At 45.4% G+C, this 19,515-nt stretch overlaps 1 protein-coding gene across 5 annotated transcripts in view; it reads right to left on the reverse strand.

Annotated features, from left to right (window-relative positions):
- Window positions 1-2,129: 2,129 nt before the first annotated feature.
- Window positions 2,130-19,515, reverse strand: part of ILDR1 (immunoglobulin like domain containing receptor 1) — a 31,729-nt gene continuing 14,343 nt past the window's right edge. For 2 of the 5 annotated variants that reach the window (XM_073894268.1, XM_073894264.1), the window contains 6 exons: window positions 18,096-18,245; window positions 14,596-14,715; window positions 14,151-14,297; window positions 7,952-8,083; window positions 6,910-7,733; window positions 2,130-2,950 (listed from right to left, as the gene is read on the reverse strand). In XM_073894268.1, the coding sequence (XP_073750369.1) occupies window positions 2,909-2,950; window positions 6,910-7,733; window positions 7,952-8,083; window positions 14,151-14,297; window positions 14,596-14,715; window positions 18,096-18,245 (1,415 nt within the window). In that variant the 3' untranslated portion in view covers window positions 2,130-2,908. The remainder of the gene's footprint in view (window positions 2,951-6,909; window positions 7,734-7,951; window positions 8,084-14,150; window positions 14,298-14,595; window positions 14,716-18,095; window positions 18,246-19,515) is intronic. The other 3 variants (XM_073894265.1, XM_073894266.1, XM_073894267.1) reach the window with 2 other exon arrangements.

The following is a 19,515-nucleotide window of genomic DNA, read 5'->3' on the forward strand; positions in this document are numbered from 1 at the left end:
CTGCTTTCAGGAGTTTTTGTCCTTTTTTAGAAGTTTAATTATGATGTATCTTGGCATGGATCCTTTAGGTTTATCCTGTTTGGGTTCATTCAACTTCTAGGTTCATTCAATCTCTAGGTTTGTGTCTTTCATCAAATACGGGCGGTTCCCAGCCATTATTTCTTCAAATACTCATTCATCCCTAATTTTCTCCTCTACTTTCTGGGACTCTGATGATATTAGATATTTTGTTATAGCCTCACAGGTCCCTGAGACTCTGTTCATTTTTTCCAGTTTATTTTCTATTGTTCAAATTGAGTGAATTCTCTTGTTCTGTCCTCATGTTCACTGATTCTATCCTCCCATTTCCACTCTACTGTTGAGCCCATCTGGTGAGTTTTTAATTTCTGTTGTATTTTTCAGTTTTATAATTTCCTTTTCTTTTTTGTATAACTTCTATTTCTTTTTTGAGATTTTCTATTTTTTAAGAGAATTTGTAATGATTGTTGCAGTATTTTTATAATGTCTGCCTTCAAATTCTTATCAGTCAATTCCAACATCTGACTCATATCAGGTTGGCATCAGGTGATTTCATTTTTCATTCAAGTTGTGCTTTTCTTGGTTCTTGGTTTGTATCCTGGTCATTTTGTCTGTTAGGATACTCTGGGTCCTATTTTAATATTTTATTTTACAGGAAGTTACTCTGCTAGGTTCAACATACAAGTTTTAGCCTACTTTTGCAGGCCATGATTCCAATGGTAGTTTAATTTTTAGAACGTTTGTGATGTTATGCTGGTCTACTTGGTGTATTTGGTGCTGGTGGGGCTCACTCTGGTCTCTGTCAGTGCTGCCTGAGGGGTCAGAAGGAATTTCCTCTGACTAGGTTGCCAGATATCACTTGGTGAGGGAGGGGTGTGTAGAAATCTTTCTCTTGGTGTTCCCCTGCTACCCTAGTTAATCTGGACCAGGGAGGAGAGCATCAGTTTCATGGAGACAAAGTGGCTTTCAGGCCTAGGCTGCTAGCTGTGACAGGTCCTTTTTCCTTTTTCCTGTTTCCATAGTCAGACCTACTATCTCTGGGCAGGGGAGGAGAGTCTCTGGCCCTTGGGAACAAAGAGCTTTCTCAGCTGGGTTACTTGCTTTACCTGAGTCTCTCTTACTGATTCTCCTTACTCACCACAGTATCTCTCTATGGAAGAGTCTCTGGCCCAGCAGGGAAGGAGCGTACTTCCCCCTGGTCACTTATTTTTGGCAGGGCTCCTAGACGGTCCCCATTGCCTGAGGTTGTCAGAGGGACTCCCACTAAATCCAGAGGGAAGAATGAGCTACTACCTTCTCTTGCTAGGTGGGAAGTTGGAAAATGCCAGCTCTGGGTGGCTCTTTTTTTTTGGGTTGGGGGATTCAAGACACCCTGCCTCTGTGTTATTCCTCATGTCCTGAGTTCCCAAACTACCTTGCCTTCTGCTTAGCATTCTTTAGAGTTCTCCTTTGCCTGTTTCTTGTGCCATTTCCAGGGTTTATAAAGTTATGCTTAGTGGGGAGGAGCAAGGAAAAGGTCTATACCATCTTGTCCAGACCAGAAGACCCTCACCTACTCAATTTTATGTCTTCTTTATCTGTTAAATTTTTTTATTTTTGTTTCTGTTTTGCTATTTTAGACCCAGTTACATTATAGACATCAAAAATCTGAAAGAAATCTTTGCCTGATGCACACATTTAACCTATTTTCTCCAGATGTAATTAATGAGGCTGGGGGGAAAAATGAGTGTCAACACAACAGGATCTAAATTGAGCTTAAGGCCATATACATAAAGATACTGTTGAGGAACACACACACACCCCTCCTTTCAGACCATCTCCTAACAATCTGCTCAAGAAGCATCTCTACATCAAGCAAAAATGGATTCATGAAACCACCAAAGGGACTGGGGAAAATGGGAGGGAGTGGTAGAGCTTACTGTAGAGAGGGCATAGCCCTCTCCTCCTGGTGTTCTCTGAGTGGCCAAACCTACCTGGATGCTTCTGCTTGGGAAATCTCAACTCTGCAAGGCTGAGTGGTGCCAGGAGAAAGGTGACTCCAAACTATCCAAGTTTGCCTGGCTCTTCTCTGAGCTTTAGTAGGGAAGAAAACTCAGTTCAGTCAAGTGCACCAAAGTAAATATTTATTTGGGACAGAATCCTTAAGCCAGTACATTTCCTTTCAAATTTATTTACATACTGTGTTGTTCTCAAGAAGCATTTAAAGTGATTTTAATGGATACATAATATATTAGGATATATAAATTAGATGTAGGCAAAAAAAAAAAAAGCAAGAAGAAAACAAGGGACAGGCATAAGTTTGGTGCAAAACTGCTTCTTAGTGATTTTCTACACTTACATAAATAACCCATGAGAAGAGAGTACATCGCTGTGCCATCTCTGACTTGACCCTCGGGTCAAGCTGGATCATTCCAGCACTCAGGACTGGGAATGGGTGCAGCAAGGTGGACTCCTAAAATGGAGATATGCTATAGAGATAGAGACAAGTTCCCATGGAAATTTCCATATTCAATAAATTTCCTGCACCTGAAGCATGTTTGATTTCTTCTTAAAGATTCCTGAATTCTCACTTTGAGAATGGCCATAGTTCTGAGCTCTGTCACCTAGTTGAAGACTCAGGCTACTAAGTTCCTGAGAGATCACATACCAGTTAGGGTCCATGACAAGTCAGACACTCTAAATGTGCAGAGTGTGAGCCAAGGCTAACACGACAGTCATTAAGTCCTCCAACTCTTGTTTTTAGTATTTTTCTATTTTGTTCTCAGAATCTAAGCCAAAACTATAAGATAGGGACTTGCAGTGTCCCTCCCAAGTCAGCTGGAAATCTGGGAGATGCTGATGATGCAAGGGAGCTGAGAAGTAGCCAAAGAAGTAGTGCTGTACCCGGTGGCTAAATGACCACACTCCTTCCACTATGGGAGCTGCCTCTCTCCTGGGGGATAGAACACAAAAGAATCTGGTCAGCTGGAATCTATTTTCCATGCATACAACATACAGGGTGCACTTAATTTGGGTGCAAATCCTAGGTGAGTGGTGGATGCTGGGGCAGCATAACTGAATCTAAAAAATACTTCTTGACTCCTCATGAAGCCAGTCTCTTCCCCAGGCTTAGGCTTCTCTTCTTTCATATAGAGCCTCCCTCAAATACCTTTAATGTTTGAAAATTTCTTACAGTCTCATTCACTTTGCCTCCTGCTGATTTTAACACCTTCAAGTCTCCCTTAGACTGAAAAAAAGTACCCTGTCCATTCATCAGCCCACCTCCCTACCATTTGTTCATGAAGACATGGCCCAGTTCTTCTTTTCCTATTCATAGTGTCCTGAACCATTCCTTCTCAGCCCTTTTCTAAAAAGTTGAGCTTCATACCTTAGTATTTCTCTCAAGTTATTTTTCAAAGATCATTATCTCTTTCTGACCAAACTCATGCCTTTTCTTCAGAAGTTAGTACACTTGATCTTTCGGCTTTTTCAACTTGTTCTGTCAGGGCAAGGACTGTCTACATTTCTCATATTTCTCTAACTATGTATCGTAGGGGATCATTTCTAAGTTTTCAATATCTATAGCTGTAGTCCATGAAAGTGACCTTTCTTATCCTATTTGAAATGGCAAAACAAGGTACCTGTCCCAAACATAGTTAAATGCATTGTATATGTATATACATTCATGTTACTATAAAAAAATGTGTTTATCAGGAAAGTGAGTTTTAGGGGGCATGGCTTCTAATCAAAATGCTATGGGATGAATATTCTCTGATACAAAGGAAGGGAACGAAAGGGGACAAAAGGAACTTATGCAGGGCTTGCTGAAGGAAAACCTAGACATGATCAAGGAATAGGCATTGTATTAAAAGTAGAAGATTAAGTATACTGAGCAAAAAAAAAAATTTATTAAATCAAGTCAAGAAAAATGAAAAATCTTGGATTCTCTACCGAAAGTTTGAGTTTAACTTGGAGAAGAAGGAATGCAGTAGTTTTCTCTTGTATTAGAACAGGTGGGTATAGGCCAACTGTGCAACAAACCAGAAATGTCTTGGGAAGCTCTTTCTTGTAGGGCAAGATTGGAAAGAAAGATAATCCATCTGAAGGAGGCCAGGAACACAGGGGCAACCCAGTCTGAAACTATAGGAGTTTAAAACTTGATATTACAGTTTCTTATATTTGTGAGGTTGCAGCCTTTGATAGAATGAAAAAAACACCAGACTTGAGGTCAGATCTCTGCTGGAATCCTGATTCTGTAGTCAAGTGGGAGATTCCTCAGCATAAGTCCCATTTTCTCGTGGGCACTCTGCAGAGAACAGTTCTTACCTATTTTGGATGGAAGCCCTTGTTCCTCGGTATCTATTTGTTAAACATTCTTCTTCACAGAGAAGGTTCCGTGTAAGCCAAAAGGTTTTTTGATTAATGCATACTGCTCTGAATATTTAATAAAGTATTTTTAATAAGTATTTCATAAAAGTTATGGCAAAGCTGTAACTGCTGAAAGCTTGATTTAAGAAAATAGTGATAACATTTATTAACTCAAGGAGCAAAGAGAAACTTTGTTATACATAATCAAGGATTGCCATCTAGTGGCCCAATTGTATTATAAGTTCTGAAGTTAACTGCAAGTTCTGAAAACTTCAGAGGTTAGGAAAGTGTGTGGAAAGTGTCCAGTCCCACCGAGGAGAGCAGCAAAAAGTAAGATTTTGGCCCTGGAGACTTTTGCTTCACTGGAGGCATTCAAAATTCAAACTATAAACAAAAAACACGGTGCCCTTCAAACCAACCAATCTAAAGCCAGCCATGGCCCTGGGTCTGTAGTCACTCAGAATATGAGTAGACAGTGGAATGTAATAAAGTGATAACTCTTTGGGAGATAAGCTTAGAGAAATCCAAAACAATGAAGGCTTTCAAAATTATCTTGAGTGAAATCTTTGCGTCTCATGAGCAACTTTACAATAGAAAATTTGGTTTGCTTGTGGTAGAATTAGTGGTGTGTACATCTTAATGATAAAGGAAGCTGTGATACTTTCAGAAAATGAGAAAGAAATAAAGTTACCAGGAAGAAATATAGCAGGAAAACATCATTGCCCCAAATGATTCTTATTTCTTTCAAATGAGGCAGCATGAAGTTGCTGAAAGGGTAAAGGCTTGAGAGTCAGAGGGCTATCCATGCTGAAATTCTGGCTTCACTGCCTATTGGCTTTGTGACTTCGAGCATGATACCCGATCTCACTGAGCCTCACCTGTTGTTGCAAAGATTAAATAAATAAGGTTTGGAAAAGGCTTACCCCAATGTCTGGAACATAACTGGTGTTCCTTTTACCCTCTTCTCACTTACAAGAAACCACATAATTTCACTTAAAGAGAAGAAAATGAAGAAAAACTTCAAAGAAGATAGGGTTTGGATTTGGGGCCCAAAACTGTCCTTCAAATAACATTCTTCTCTGTTAAAATGAAGATAAGAGACAGTTTAGTCCCTCTCTGACTAAAGTAGCAGCAGTTGTCCTGGCTTTAACTGGTTCCAGGTGTTCTTTCAGGATGCAATTTTCTTATTGGTAATATAGAAGAAAGAGTTGGATCCACTATAAAATGAAGATAACAGTACAAACCTCATAGGTGTTGTGAGAGTTAAATGGGATATGGCATCAATGTCCATAGTTAGGTACCATTTATTTAGTAAGAATACTACTAAGTTTCGTTGTTGCTGGTTTTTGCCTCTCTCCTGGGACATCTATTGAGGAAGGCCATTATTTTAGAACTGCCTGCAGGCCTTTGCTACCTTCCTCATGAATTACTCTCTCACCAAGGCTCTATTCTAGAAAGGTTAGCACTATAGTTCCCATAAGGTGCCTGTTTCTTTGCATACTCCATGCCTGTGATTAGTTTTTAAACCAAACACAGCAGAACTTGCATTTTCAAATATCCTTGGAAGTATATGGGAGACTAAAATTCTTCCTACAATATTCTCTACTCTGGGAACTTCCCTCAGAGCCTACTACATATCCCTTTATCTCAAAGGAAGCAAAACAGAAAAGGACTTTGGTCAAATAGAGAAACAGATTTTCATTTAAGTTGGCTCTGAAGGCAGTTCATGAATATTTGTGACTGATGGCAGCATAACTTTGCAAAGTGACATAAGGGAATACCATTGTTTCAGTATATCAATTATAAAATGGTTTTTTAAGTCACATCTTTAAAAAAAATTTAAGGCCTAAAAGGCCTATAATCCCTCTTTGTGCCCCTTTTAGGCTAGTAAGCTATGACTGGCACCCATTAACCCCTTGCCTGTTTCAGAACCCCAAAGTTTTGACCCATATTTGAGATATGAGGTTTTTTGTTTTGTTTTGTTTTGTTTTTAATCAGTTTAAGGATTCTTTCTGGGGGTCTCACAGTACCTCATCCTCGAATACAAGGCCTTGCACACTGACTTGCAGCCCCCAAAAGTGGCACAAAAGTCCTCTGTCAGGCTGTACGGTCTAATTTGGGGTATGGAAATAGGTTCACTAAATAAAGGCAGGCAGCTATGACAGGAAGTAAAGCCTTAGCCACGAAACCTGCATTTAAGTCTTAGCTCCACTGCGCACAGGCGCTGAATTATTCTGAGCCTCGTTCCTTCATCTGTGAAATGGGGGAACCCTGCCTCACGAGACTGTGAGGAGGGCTGGTCTGGGATGAGGAGGGCTGGTCTGGGATGAGAAGGCCCTTCTTTAAGCATCAAGTATTGAGCCCTCCTCCACCCTCTGCACACACTGGGCCCCTTTTAGCCCTGACAAGGGGTCTCACCATGCCCACCAGGCAAGCTCAAGGAGGAGATACCCTCATCGGTGGCACGTGGGGTGGCCTGTGTCAGCTGGGGCCAACCCCCCGCTCTGCCCACACCCGACCCTCAGCAGGATGCCCCAGGCTCACCGAGCGCCTCTCCACACTCCCTTTTTTCCTGCCATTCTTGCCTGGCATGACATCCAGTGACCGGTAGCTGGGTGGCTTCTCCTCAGGCCAGTTTGAGGAGTATGAGCTGCGGCGGCGGTGGGTTCCCCAGCTCTGGGGACGCCTCTCCTTCTCATCTTCCTCAGAGCTCCAGGAACTGAGGCCAGAAGGCAAGGGAGGGGAATAGCTGCGGTGCCTGCGCCTCGGGTGCCTCTGGGCATTCTCCCGGGGACTGGGCCTGCGGGGTCGGTCTGGAGAGCGGCTCCGGAGAGGTGGGTGGTCGGGCCGCCAGCGGGCCTCGCTTGATGAGGGGCCGTCACTGAGGCTGTCCCTGTCTGACCAGGGCGCGGGTGACCCGTGCAGCCGGGAGCGGTGGTGCCTTCCCCTCTGAAGTCGGTTCAGCTCCCGTCCCTCCAATGCCCAGCGGTTAGGCTCCCAGTCCTGAAGCTCCTGGTGGAAATCAGAGTAGTGGGCCTGCCTTCTCCTCTCCCTCGGATCCCAGGGTCCGGGGGGAATTGGGGTGAGCCACTCCTGGCGGGAGGAGTTGCCGGTCCTCCGTGAGGATGGCAGGTCTCTGATCAGTGGGGGCAGGTGGATGATTCTGCGCTCCACAACCTCAGAGCCCAGGGAGGACAGCATGCTGCAGGCTTGGCCAGATATGGCTTTAAGGTCAGGGGGCAGAGGCTGGGCTGGATTGAGGTTCCGCAGCTCTTTCTCCAAATACTCTAAGACACCATTGGCGATGGGAGGGTGAGCAGCGGTCTGGGTCATTGGCATCTGTGGGAGGCTGGATCGCAGGGACAAATCTGAAAAGAAACAAGGATCAGAACATGCAGAACTGCTGGCCCAAAACATGCTCCTCAGAACCAGGGCACCAAAATGCCACATTAATCAGCTTGCATCCATCCCGTCCCCATCCTCAATCACAGATACCCACTATATTGGCCACTAAGGCCCCGATATAGCCCTTGCACCTACCCCTGCCCTCTGCCCTCTCCCACCCCAAATCTCTGGCAAGGTTTACCTCGCTGCAGCAGCGGGTTCATTGGATAAGATGAAACCTGGGAGCTCCTGTCCGCCCCCCAGTATAGGGGTTTTTCCATCATCTGAGGGCCTAAGGCCCGAGCCTGCTTCAGGTAGCGGTGGCGGGCCAGGGCTGCAGGGGAAAAAGGAGAAATGCAGACCCTCAGCCAGGACAAGCCCCCCACCCCCCACTTCACTTCTCTCTACCCAGCAGCCTTGCTAAGAGGCCAGTTTCTAATCTATCTTGCATAGAAGTCAGAGTTAGAGGGGCAGTAACCCATCGGTCATCTGGCAAGGAGCTGGGAATGTACGCCAGGAAAGTATACCTATAATACCTGCCTTCCCAGCCTTGAAAACATTGCATCATCCTCCCATTCCCAGGTTCACCTAAGATGTAGGTAGATACATGGATATATTAGTAGGCCATGAAATCTCAGGTCCCAGGCCAACAAGGCCTTCAGCCACAGGCCAAATATAGAAGATGCAGATGCAAAGGACTTGGAGGGGGCTGCCAGAGAAGCTCAGGGCTCCCTGCTCAGAGTAGAAAAGGAAAACAAACAAAAAAGGATGTAGGTGCTGAGGTCAATGGGCAGAACTATGGTAAAGGGAAGGAGACGGAAGAACCACCAGCCCTTGCGGGGAGGAACTAGTGAGAGGGAGGCAAGAGATGTAAAAAGCTGAAGTAGATCACAAGTAGATCCTTTCAACTCTTCTTGTCTCAATAAGTTTTGGGATTTTCCCTAAGTAGGGGGAATCTCTAAAGGGTGCGGCGAAGGCAGAGAAGGGAGAAAGGAAATACCATCTCCTTTCAGGACAAAGAAAATCATGTAAAAAAGCAGCACAAGGAACCCATAGACGTGTCACTGCGGTACCCCAGGAGCAGCTAGTGTGAAGCACACAGTCCTCTCCCCTCCTCCCCTGTGAGTGCAAATTAAAAACAAAAGCATTTGTTGGTTTTGTTCGTGAATTTCTGTTTTGAGGTAACTGTCTCCCAAGGTCTCTGTCTATCCATGCATGCAGGAAATGTACTTGCATGTTTCAGGGCAGGAAGTGCCTGCCTCAGCCCCTGGCTTGACACTTTCACCTCCTCCTGCGTTCCTCAAGCCCTGTGGCCACCTCTATAGCAGCAGGGCTCTGCCTCTCTGAGGCTTCTTCCTGGCGCAATAAGAGGACAAAAGACAGGTATTCTGGCCCCTACTGCAAAGGGTCGGGGATTTGCTGAGGCCAACAGCTGAGTGGCCATCTGGACCCGGTGGCTCTGGTGTGAAACACACTTTAGCACAAGTGGTTGCAGCTGAGCCCTCAGAAATGTCTGGAGCTGCAGCCCTGACAGGGCATCACGGCCTCGCCTGGAGGAAAGCAGATGCGAACTTAGAGCAGCTCACCCAGCTGCCACACCTTCAGGTGGCCAGCACTCCAGACCCTCCGTGTGCTCAGCGCCTTCCTCGCCCTCTTGCTAACCGATGCCTTCCCAGCTCCCTTCATGTGCCACCATCCGCACACATAATGCCCTGCTTACTTCGCATGTGTCAGTCACTTTACCTAAGCTAACTAATCCTCAGAGCCATCTCTTGATGTGGGAATTAGGTGAAGAAGCTGGGTGCACAGAGGTTGGCTTCCCAGTTCAAGGTCCCATAGCTGGTGATGGACAGAGGTTCCTCTCTGATGCCCAAGCCTGTGCTCTTTCCGCCAAATCACTGAGTCCCCAGGCTCTCCTATATTTCTGTGATGAAGCAAAGCAAAGCAAAACAAAACAAAACAAAACACACCTTCCACAGTGGTAACTTCTTGCTTTATTTTTTTCCAACTTGGCTCCACACTTCAAAACCCACTCCAGACTAGTCTCTGCCTCTAAGGCCTGGGGCATCTGACTCCACTGGGAACAACCCTACTTGCTCCCCACCCCTCTAACTGAATCCTGGCCACTTCCTTCCCCTACTCCCCCAATTCCATAGTAGACAAAGGGAAAGTTGGGCTTACTCCTTGTCCCCCAAACGACTTTTTTTTTTAACAAACGAGACCCTCTGCACAGATAACTCCCTAGAGACCCTTCCAGAGCTTCTATTAGCTTTCCTGTCAAATTTTCCATACTCCAGAGATTAACCCACCTGCTCTCTTCTTAGTTGCCACACCCTTTTCCCCAGGGCCCCGCCTTTCCCTGATGTAATGGAACTGTTGAGATGGGCGTGGAAAACATAGCCTCTGAGCTTCTCCCTGGCCCTCTCGTTCCATGGGGATGTCAGGGTTTTCTGCTGTTCACCTAGTAGGGAATCAGGCAATAAAAGAAGAGACATGGAGAAAGTAGCTAAGCCTCAAAAGACTCCTAATAAGCTATCTCTGAACCTCAGTGGAGTAAAGTCTGCCTTGATCATGTTAAGGAGCTACTTAAAAATACAGATTCCTGGATCCCACTCTCAGATACTGTCCTTCGGTCTAGTGCAAAGCAAGTGCAAATTGTGTTTTTGACAAGCTCCTTAATACGAGTGCAGGACGCCCAACTGGAGTTGACTATTGAGGATTCTCAACAACCTTTTGAGAACTATGGTCCTCAGGGTTAAGTTTCCTTAAATACGAGCTTTGAGGGTCAGATGGACTTCAGCATGAATGAGCGAATTTCCAGGGCCTCTGGGCCCAGGCTCCTCCTCTGTGAGCTAAGGACAGAAATACCTATTTCATAAACTTGTGAGGTTAAATGAAGCAATAGTACACGTGCCATGCCTAATAGATGACAATCAAGAGACTGTCATAATAAATTATTGTAATTAAGTCCCTTCTTTTGCCTTAGATCCCATAGGAAACAAAAGTACACATTTGGAGACTAGACCACCAAAGGCCTATTTATCTTCATTTCCGAGGAAAACCCAGGGCATATTCTTTAAGACGTCTCTCCCGTGACAGGAATGGCACAGCACCTCCCCCTCCTCCAGAGCCCCGGGCCTCTCCTTCCCTGCAGCCAGCATCACCCGTGGTGCCTGAAACTTGCCTGTAACTGCTTCCCATCCCTCACCAGCCCCTCTCCACTCTTACAGAGCTCATCCTCTACCCTCTTTCGACCCATCGTCACACAGTCCTTTCACCTTTTCCCATACTACCAGTTCCCTCTAACTTGACTGGCTAGTCATTTCAGTGACATCCTTTGGAACTTCCTAGAATCCCGTGCCCTTGAACTCTTACTATTTTGGCTTTTGCTTCTGGCCCCGTGCTGCTAGTGCTGACTGCACAGCCAGGCAACTGACCTCACTCAAATAGCGCTCCCCAACATGGCTTCCCTTGACTGATCTATCGAGCCCACTTCCCTCCTCTAGAACAGTTTAAACATTCCCCATTTCTCATGTCTTCCCCTCCCCGTGAACTCTCGGCTGATGACATCATCTTGGTTGAGGAAGAGAAACCAGCCCCGGGCATGGAATCAAGAGACCTATGTCTAGTCCAGGATTTGCCACCAACAAGCTGTGTGTGACTGTGCTGAAGTCTTTCTAGGCCTTACTTCCCTCAGCTGTGAGGGGGATGGGGAGGTGAGTGACATAGATCAGAGATTCCCAGTGTGGCCTGTGGCCTACTACAGGGTATGCTTAGAGGTTCTGTGGGGAAGATGGCCAGTAATCGATCTAGTGTTCAGCTTCAAGAACCTTCATCTTTAAGTTCCACTGTGGGTCGTTTACCAGTACTAAGTGAATTATCAAGGGTTACTAAAATTTGCTGTCATTCTCATTTTTCTCCTCCCTGGTTCTAGTAACTCACTGGAAAGTGGGACCAAGTTAGGGAGGTGGGCTGTGGTCAGAGAAGGTCAAGAAGCACTGACATCATTCTCAAGCTCCCTTCTGCCTCTAGACTTTTGATTTGCTGAAATCGAGACAGGTTGGTATGAGATTCCCTCAGCTTCCTGCCTTATACTTGGACCATCCCCCACATTTGAATGATTTTCTCTCTCCAGATGTCAGGCTGCCCTTCCTTTCCTTTCTAAAAGTAGTCCTCCTTCCTCCGTACACCTGATGTCACTCCTGTTGCATCTACTCAGTGATCATCTCACTTCATAAGGCTTCACTTTACTCATTTCCTACTGGCCTTGGTTCTTTGCCTACAAATACGCTTGGGGTTATCTTATTCTAACCAACAATCACACACACCCCTTTCCTCATTCAAGAGCTCTCCGTAACAACTTCTGCCCCCTCCATGTACTCTCTTCTTGTCATCAAAATTCTCAGGACAGTCAGCCACAGTAACTCACTCTGAAAGTGACCTCATTTGCTCCAGTCTAGGGATCTTTACTTGTGGCCTGCATTTCTTTATGTTACCAGTTCTTCTGAATGAACTCTAACCACTTAGGAGAAACCACTCTCCCCAAGAATCTGTTTATCAGCTTACTGAAACAGTGGCTACATTTATCATTTGTGTTGGTCTCATCCCCAGGCCTGCCTGTTTTTCGTGCCCCACGGACCTAGGGATTCTAAGAAGCCATCTTGGGAGTGATTTTTCTCATCTCTTCTTGCATATTACTACTCCGGTGACAGTGACTTCTCCACGGCATCTCTCCCAGAGGCTCTTGAAAGGTAAGGAGATCCACAGCCCAATATGGAGTTCTCTGCTATTTTTCCTCTCTTTAAGGAGGTCATTGTACCTCTGCCAAGCCCACTGTGATCTCCACATAGAGGCTGTGGCAGCCTCTACTGTGTGAAATTCAGGCACTCATAAGTCAAATGAACCTGGATTCAATACCATACTGTCAATGCCACTTACTAGCTGTGACCACTCTGACCTTCAGTCCCCTCATCTGTTAAGTAGTGATGATATAGCCTTCTAGGGTTGTGAGGATTCATACAGGGAAATACATGCAAAGGGCCTACGCATGGCAGACTTCCAATAAAAGTTAGTTCTCTTTTCCTGTAAGACAACAACCCCGAAACACAGGCCTGAAACCAGATGCAGGACATTGACCTTCTTGACATTGTAGATTAGGTTTTGTTTCTATTTTAAGAGGTAATTCCTTATCTTTTCTTTTAAAAAATTTCTGTTCAAATGATCCAAACTGATAAGAATGATAACAGTGATTATCTCTGAGTGCTCAGATTAGTCTTTATATTTTCCTGAATTTCTCAAATTTTCTACAATGTAATACGTTACTTATATCATCAGGGAAAAATGTTATTTTAAGAACACAAAACTCCTGGGGTGCCTGGGTGGCTCAGTCATTAAGTGTCTGCCTGCAGCTCAGGTCATGATCCCAGGGTCGTGGGATCCAGCCCCACATCGGGCTCCTGCTCCGCAGGAAGTTTGCTTCTCCCTCTCCCACTCCCCCTCCTTGTATTCCCTCTCTCACTATCTCTCTTTCTGTCAAATAAATAAATAAAATCTTAAAAAAAAAAAGAACACAAAACTCCATTTAAAGCTGTTGATCCCACTCCATCTATTTATTAAGAAAAGATTTTTTTAGAATAATTTTCTACAAAAAAGATTGGCATTCCACAGCCAAATTTTTTAGGACATGTCATAATTCTGTTTTAAAAGGTCAAATTTCAGCCAGAAGAAAGATCACATTAAAAGCAAGGTCTTCTGCTCTCTCTCTCCTTCATGAAACCTTCTTCCTTCATCTAAAAAGAGGTTCTCAAATTGTGGCCCACAGATCAGCAGCATCACATCACTTGAGAACTTTTTGGGCATACAAATTCTCAGGCCTACCGAAAACCAATTAAATCAGAAACTCTGGAGGTGGAGCCAGCAACTGAGTTTTAACAAGCCCTAGGTGATTCTTCAGTTTAAGAACCACTGCTTTAAAAACTCTCTCCTCTATCTGTTCTTTTCAAGTCATCTCCAAGGGGTGGCTTCCTCTCTCACTGCTACATTCAAACCACCCACTCCAGCCACTCCATGTCGGAGGAAGGCGAGTGCTCAGCAAATACTGAAGCACAGGCCACTGAGGAAATGCCATCAGTAGGCAGAACCACTGGAAGGAGGCCTTAAGCAGGCTAGGATGTAGACAGGCAGAAGTCTTCCCCCTTGGGTCTACAACTTCCTGGAGCATCATTTTCTGGGTGAGCCTGTGATGGGAGAAGGGCACAGAGGAGACACTGGAAGGACCCAAGGTGTTGACCTGGTGTGTGAAGCTGGTCTACTTGGGACAGCAGTCTGCAGCATCACCCCCTCCCACTGCTCGTCCAAGTCTGCAGCGGCACCCCGCCCACTGCTCGTCCGTCCGCTCTCACCTTCCTCAGGGCAGCAGCAGCGGGCAGGGCAGCAGGGGCAGCGGATGTAGCAGCAGCAATGCTGAGGACAGCTCTGGCACCAGCACACCCCGATCAGCAGGACCAGGAGGAGGGCTCCCAGAATGATGAAGATCACTGTCAGCCAGTCTGCAGCGGAGACACCAAGAGCAAGCTAACGAAACATGCCGGCAGAATGCTTCCAGGTCTAACCTCCTAGAGGTCTAATAAATACAGCTCTTGATCTATAGGTTACGTTTAATCAATATAGTGGCAAAAAAAAAAAGTTTAGCTTTGGTAAGGGACCTTCAGAGGTTGGCAATCCAGCAATAACCTGGGCTTGCTTGCTTCTGTTGTTGTTGTTGTTGTGTTGTGTTGTGTTGTTTTTCTGTGTGTAAAAGTATCACAGTGATGGGGTGGCTAAAGAGAAAGCTCCAGCAGCACTTACGCAGGACAATGAGCTTCACCTCCTTATCTGGGTCTCCTGATGTGTCCCCGGGAGCCTCAATGGTGCAATAATATACTCCATGGTCCCACCACATCACTTCATTAATCACCAGATCTGCTCCTGCAGGGAGGGAGGGAGAAAGTGCCAGGGGTTAAAGGAGAGGGCCCTGGTTTCTGACCTGTGGCTTAAAGACCCAGCACTGTCCTTCCACATCCTAAGAGGGCCCCTTGTAGTGCAGAGGAAAGCCTCAAGCCCTTTCATTGAGACCCTCCTCTTTCCCCAAACAGTACAATGATGGTAGAACTGACCATTCATTGAGCCCTACCAGGTATCCTGAAAGGATTCTGGACATCAGCTCATTTCACTCCCACCACAGCTCTCTGAGTGGGTGAGGTACACACTACACTGCCTCCCAGGGATATAACTTTCTCTCACAGTCATATAACTTTTGGTCATGGATGTGGTCATCCAGAACAAAGCCACTATTTCCTATCCTCTCTTAAAGGTGGACATGGACACACAACTCCATTTTGGTGGACAGAATGCAAGCAGAAGGGTCACATGATGGCTCCCAGGAACTTTCCTAAAACATTTTGGGAATATTTTTGTCCTTCTCTTCTTCTTTTCTTTTACTCTGTTATCTGGAGAGCAAATGTGATGGCTGCTGTCTTGGACCGTGAGGAAGAAAAAGACTTTCTTGGTGAGCTGGAGCTTGGGCCTATTCCTGAGGAATTAATGGAAGAGAGCCACCACACTAATTTTGGACTATCTACCTCCAAATTTGTACATGAGAAGAAATAAACTTCTTTATTGTTTAGTCACTAATATTTTGGGCTTTTGCTTACTCACAAACTCGATACCATCCTGATACAGTAAGTATGCTTATTAGCTGCATTTCAGATGAGGAAACCAAGACTCTGGGAGGCTAAGAAACTGGCCTAAGAACAGAGAAATAATGAGTAGCAGAGGTAGGTTCAAATCCATGTCTCTCTGCTGCAACGCTGGTGCTCTTAACCACTAAGTTCTAATGTCCTTTCCTAAGCGGGTGGAAAACTCCACAGCCTGGGTTCCTCACCAGCTGTGAACGGATCCCTCTGGATCTTAGAGGGACAATTTAGAAGATGAAGTTGAATAAGCAAGGATGAAATGCCCATATTTTAAGGGTAAATGTTACTCGATGTTCAAGAAAGGAATTTCAGTTTTCATGAGCACCAAGCGCTGGGCTACCTCATTAAGATAAATGAATGGTATGTTCAAGTTTAGTAAATGCAACAAATTTTCACTGAAGACCTTGTGTGGGTCCAGCTCTATGTCAGACCCTGAGGAAGATCTGCAGAGGAACAAGACTCATCTCTGTCCTAAAAGGGCTTAAAGTCCAGTCAGGGGCATCAGGACAGCCTCCACATCCCTGCTATTTCATCCACAGTAGAGTGCCAGGGGACATCTTCAAATTCCTTTTTAAAAACCCTTAGCATTATAGACTTGCTCCTGCTTACTTAGCAATCCCATCTATAATTCTTCATTATCTGTTTGTTAAAAAATATTTATTGAGGAAATGAAACAAAAATGCAAGGTCATGCACCACTGGAGCTAACTTCAACTTCTGTTTCCTTCTCTTTCTACGTCAATCTCTACGATTTTTTTCCTACCCATGATTTTCCAAACACACTACCTTTCCCAGAAAGAAGCTTACCCCAGAGGTGGAAGAATGGTGAAAACGAATTCTCTCTTAATGTTAATGTGCATTAAAAATCTGCCCCAATTTTTATTAGAGACAAAGATTTTTTTTAGGGATATCACAGTAATGAGGACATTCAGATATGTTGATATTTTAAATAATACAAGAACTGACTTGACATGGTCATCTCAAAATGATGCACACACAGGCCTAAAGTGTCAGAAAACAAGGGCTTCAGGAAGTCATGACAAGTATGGAGGTAAAAATAAAAACCAAGGGGAAATACTGCTTTCCCATGGGTGTAAGGGAGAAACAGAGTTTGATCCAAGGGTGACTGGGAGTAGAGATAGTGGATGGTATTACTCAGAATTAGAAAAAGAGAAAAGTGGGGACTGTCACCTGTGGGGACTTTCATCCTTCAAAAACTATAAAGGAGGCTTGCCAGTTGAAGAGACTTTAAACTTTGGAGTCAGATGAGGGCTAATTCTGCAGGCTCTGGGAAAAGGAGAACCACCCTGAATCTTTGAGAATGTAGCTAGAGACCAGAAAAGGATAGATGTTCCTTAAGGCCGAGAGTTTAAGGGCTGGCTTGGGGGAATCAGAGATCGCATGTAAAAGAACCAGACTTAACTATTACAGCCAAAGTATTATACAAAAATTTGGAAGCAAATATTAAATTGGCTCCCTTTAAATGATCTACTTTTAAATGGTTATAGAGCATTCACTGATTTCCTCACATGGTTGCTACAGGTACCCTGAGTGGCCTGCTTCACGTATTCTCCCTTCTTTTTCCCCTTTTAATCAGCAAATATTTATTTAACACTGCATGTGAAGCTCACTGAAACAGGCTCTGAATTCTGTGCCAATAACCCATCACGGCCCTCCTGGATTACAAGATAGGAATGTGGGGCGCTAGCCCATCCATCCAAAAGTGCCCTCAGTGATCGTAACTAAAGTTCACTGCACATTTAATATTTGCTAAGTGCTTTATGCATATCATCTCACTTAATCCTGAAGACTCTCCAGGAGATGGGTAGTACTACGGCAAGTCTCATTTTGTAGAAATTGAGGCTAAAAAATTGAAGGGACTTGCCCAAGTTCACATACCCTATAAGTGCAGAATGGGGACACACACCCGAGTCTGAGGGCTCCAACCACCAGTCCCTGTACTAGGCACAAAGAATAAGTATGCTTTACACATAGCTCTTAGATAACACATTTGATATTTACTTCAGTGTACAGACACAGAGACCATTATGTCCACCTTTCAGATGAGGTAACAGAGGCCAGGGAAAACATCTGCTACTGGTCCAAGAGCTAGCAGGTGGAAGCAGCAGGACACCCAGCCAGGTCTTTAGATTCTAAGGCTAATGCTCTTTCCTCTACCAATGGGCAATGATGGTCTACTTGGTAGCCATCTACTTGGAAGCCCTTTAGACATGTACAACAGGAGTGGCCAGAGGGAAACTCAGTGGCCTGGGGTTCATGCAGGCCCTGAGAGCAACTTATGGGAGGGAGCGAACAAGCCTGAGCCACACCTCAGCCATGAAAAAGCAAAAGAAACCACCCACTCCCAGACCTTTAGCCAAAGCTGTAGGACATCTTCTCATCTAGAGACCAACTTCCAGGGGAGTGACTTCAGATGGTGGTAACAGCATTCTATGTATCTGGCACTTTCCTCAAACAAACACAAAACCAAAAAAAAAAAAAGAAAAAGAAAGAAAAGAAAAAGGAAAATCCCCACAATGACTCAGCCAGGCCCAGGCCTGGTGTCTGCACCTCTTGCCGCCCCCAGATCCCTGCCGCCTTCCCCCGCACTCACGGTTCTGGATGGTGATCTTGCGCTGCTGGTAATCCACCCCCAGCACGGGCTCATTCTGCCCCCGCCTCTGAGCCACAATGCGAACCTCCCGCTGGCTGTCGCTGCAGTCATTGGATGGGTCCTGGCCCAGGGATAAAGCCGCCTGATAAGCTGAGGAAAAAGGACACAGCCAGGTCACACAGCGATGGGAATTCCTACGGAGAAAGGCGCCCTTACTGTTCCCTGGAGCAAGGAAGCAGGGAAGCTTCTCATTTTTATTCTGAGCTCATGTGTCTACTGGGAATCTTGCTAAACATGAAGATTCTGATGCTGTGGGTCTGGAGTGAGAATCTGAGAGTCTGCATTTCAGAAGAACTCCCAGGTGATACTAATGAACCTCTGAGCAGTAAGATCCAAACCCCTCTCAAAGGTCACCATTTCCAAATCCTGGCTCCATGCTCCTGTCTCCCATTCCAACTACCCTTGCTTCATTTTTGGTCACCCCAGATTCTGCTCCTATAGGGCTCATCCACCTGCCCTTATAATACATTTGCTGGTGGCAAATGCTTACTACCCTGGCCTCTCCTCCCTTCCGACTTTATTTGAAGAGTAACCCCCTGGAAATCATGCCTTGATTCAGAGATGTGTCTTTTGGGGACTACGCCAGGTTCTGTGGGTGACTCAGACATTCAGGTATCGGGGTTCATACTGTAAGACATTAGTCAAGGCTAAAAGAGGTAAAGCTGATGCCTCCCCCTTTTTCCTCACCTCTGGAAGCTAACTTCCTTCCTACAAAGACGGTGTCTACTTGTACTCTCAAAATCTCTACAAGGGTAATCGTCCAGGGCTGACGGTGAGGATCTGGGTTCCTTTGTTCCTTGAGAGAGGTAGAGGCAGACAGCTAAAAAGAGCTTAGGTTCCAGGGAGGAGAGCTGACATGAGTGGGGCGGCTGCTACTGAGAGGTAGAACTTGGCTAAGTGTGTGTGTGTGTTGGCGGCGGGGGGTGTTGTGCAGCACTGAGAATGTTTTCCCTGGGGGCAGTGGGCTCTCGCTCACCGGGAGAGTTTCCTTGGCCACTAGGAAGGCTGGCCACAAAGGGGAGTGTGGCAGTGGGTGGTGGGGGGGGGGGGATGTTCACAAACAGCCACTCCTCAGGGTCCTGGGGGATGTAGGAGGCTTCTTGTCCACCTTCTCAGGCGGTAAGGGGAATGGAGGTGGACTGCATACTCATCTCAGTGCTGGCATGCAACCAGGAATGGACCAGGAGGCAGGACTGGCACTGCCTTTTAAAAAACTTAATGTCTGAGCTACCTACATCTTTTTAGAACAAAGTAGGACATAAATCTTAAAATAAAATAGTATGTGACCTCAAATAAGTTACTTCATCTGTCTGGGTTGTTTATTTATCTATAAAATGAGGGGACTGCATTAAGTGACCTT

This window comes from Callorhinus ursinus, unplaced genomic scaffold, assembly GCF_003265705.2.
Source record: "Callorhinus ursinus isolate GAN/ISIS: 27379988/994484 unplaced genomic scaffold, GSC_fseal_2.0 scaffold1, whole genome shotgun sequence".
Taxonomy (NCBI): Eukaryota; Metazoa; Chordata; class Mammalia; order Carnivora; family Otariidae; genus Callorhinus; species Callorhinus ursinus.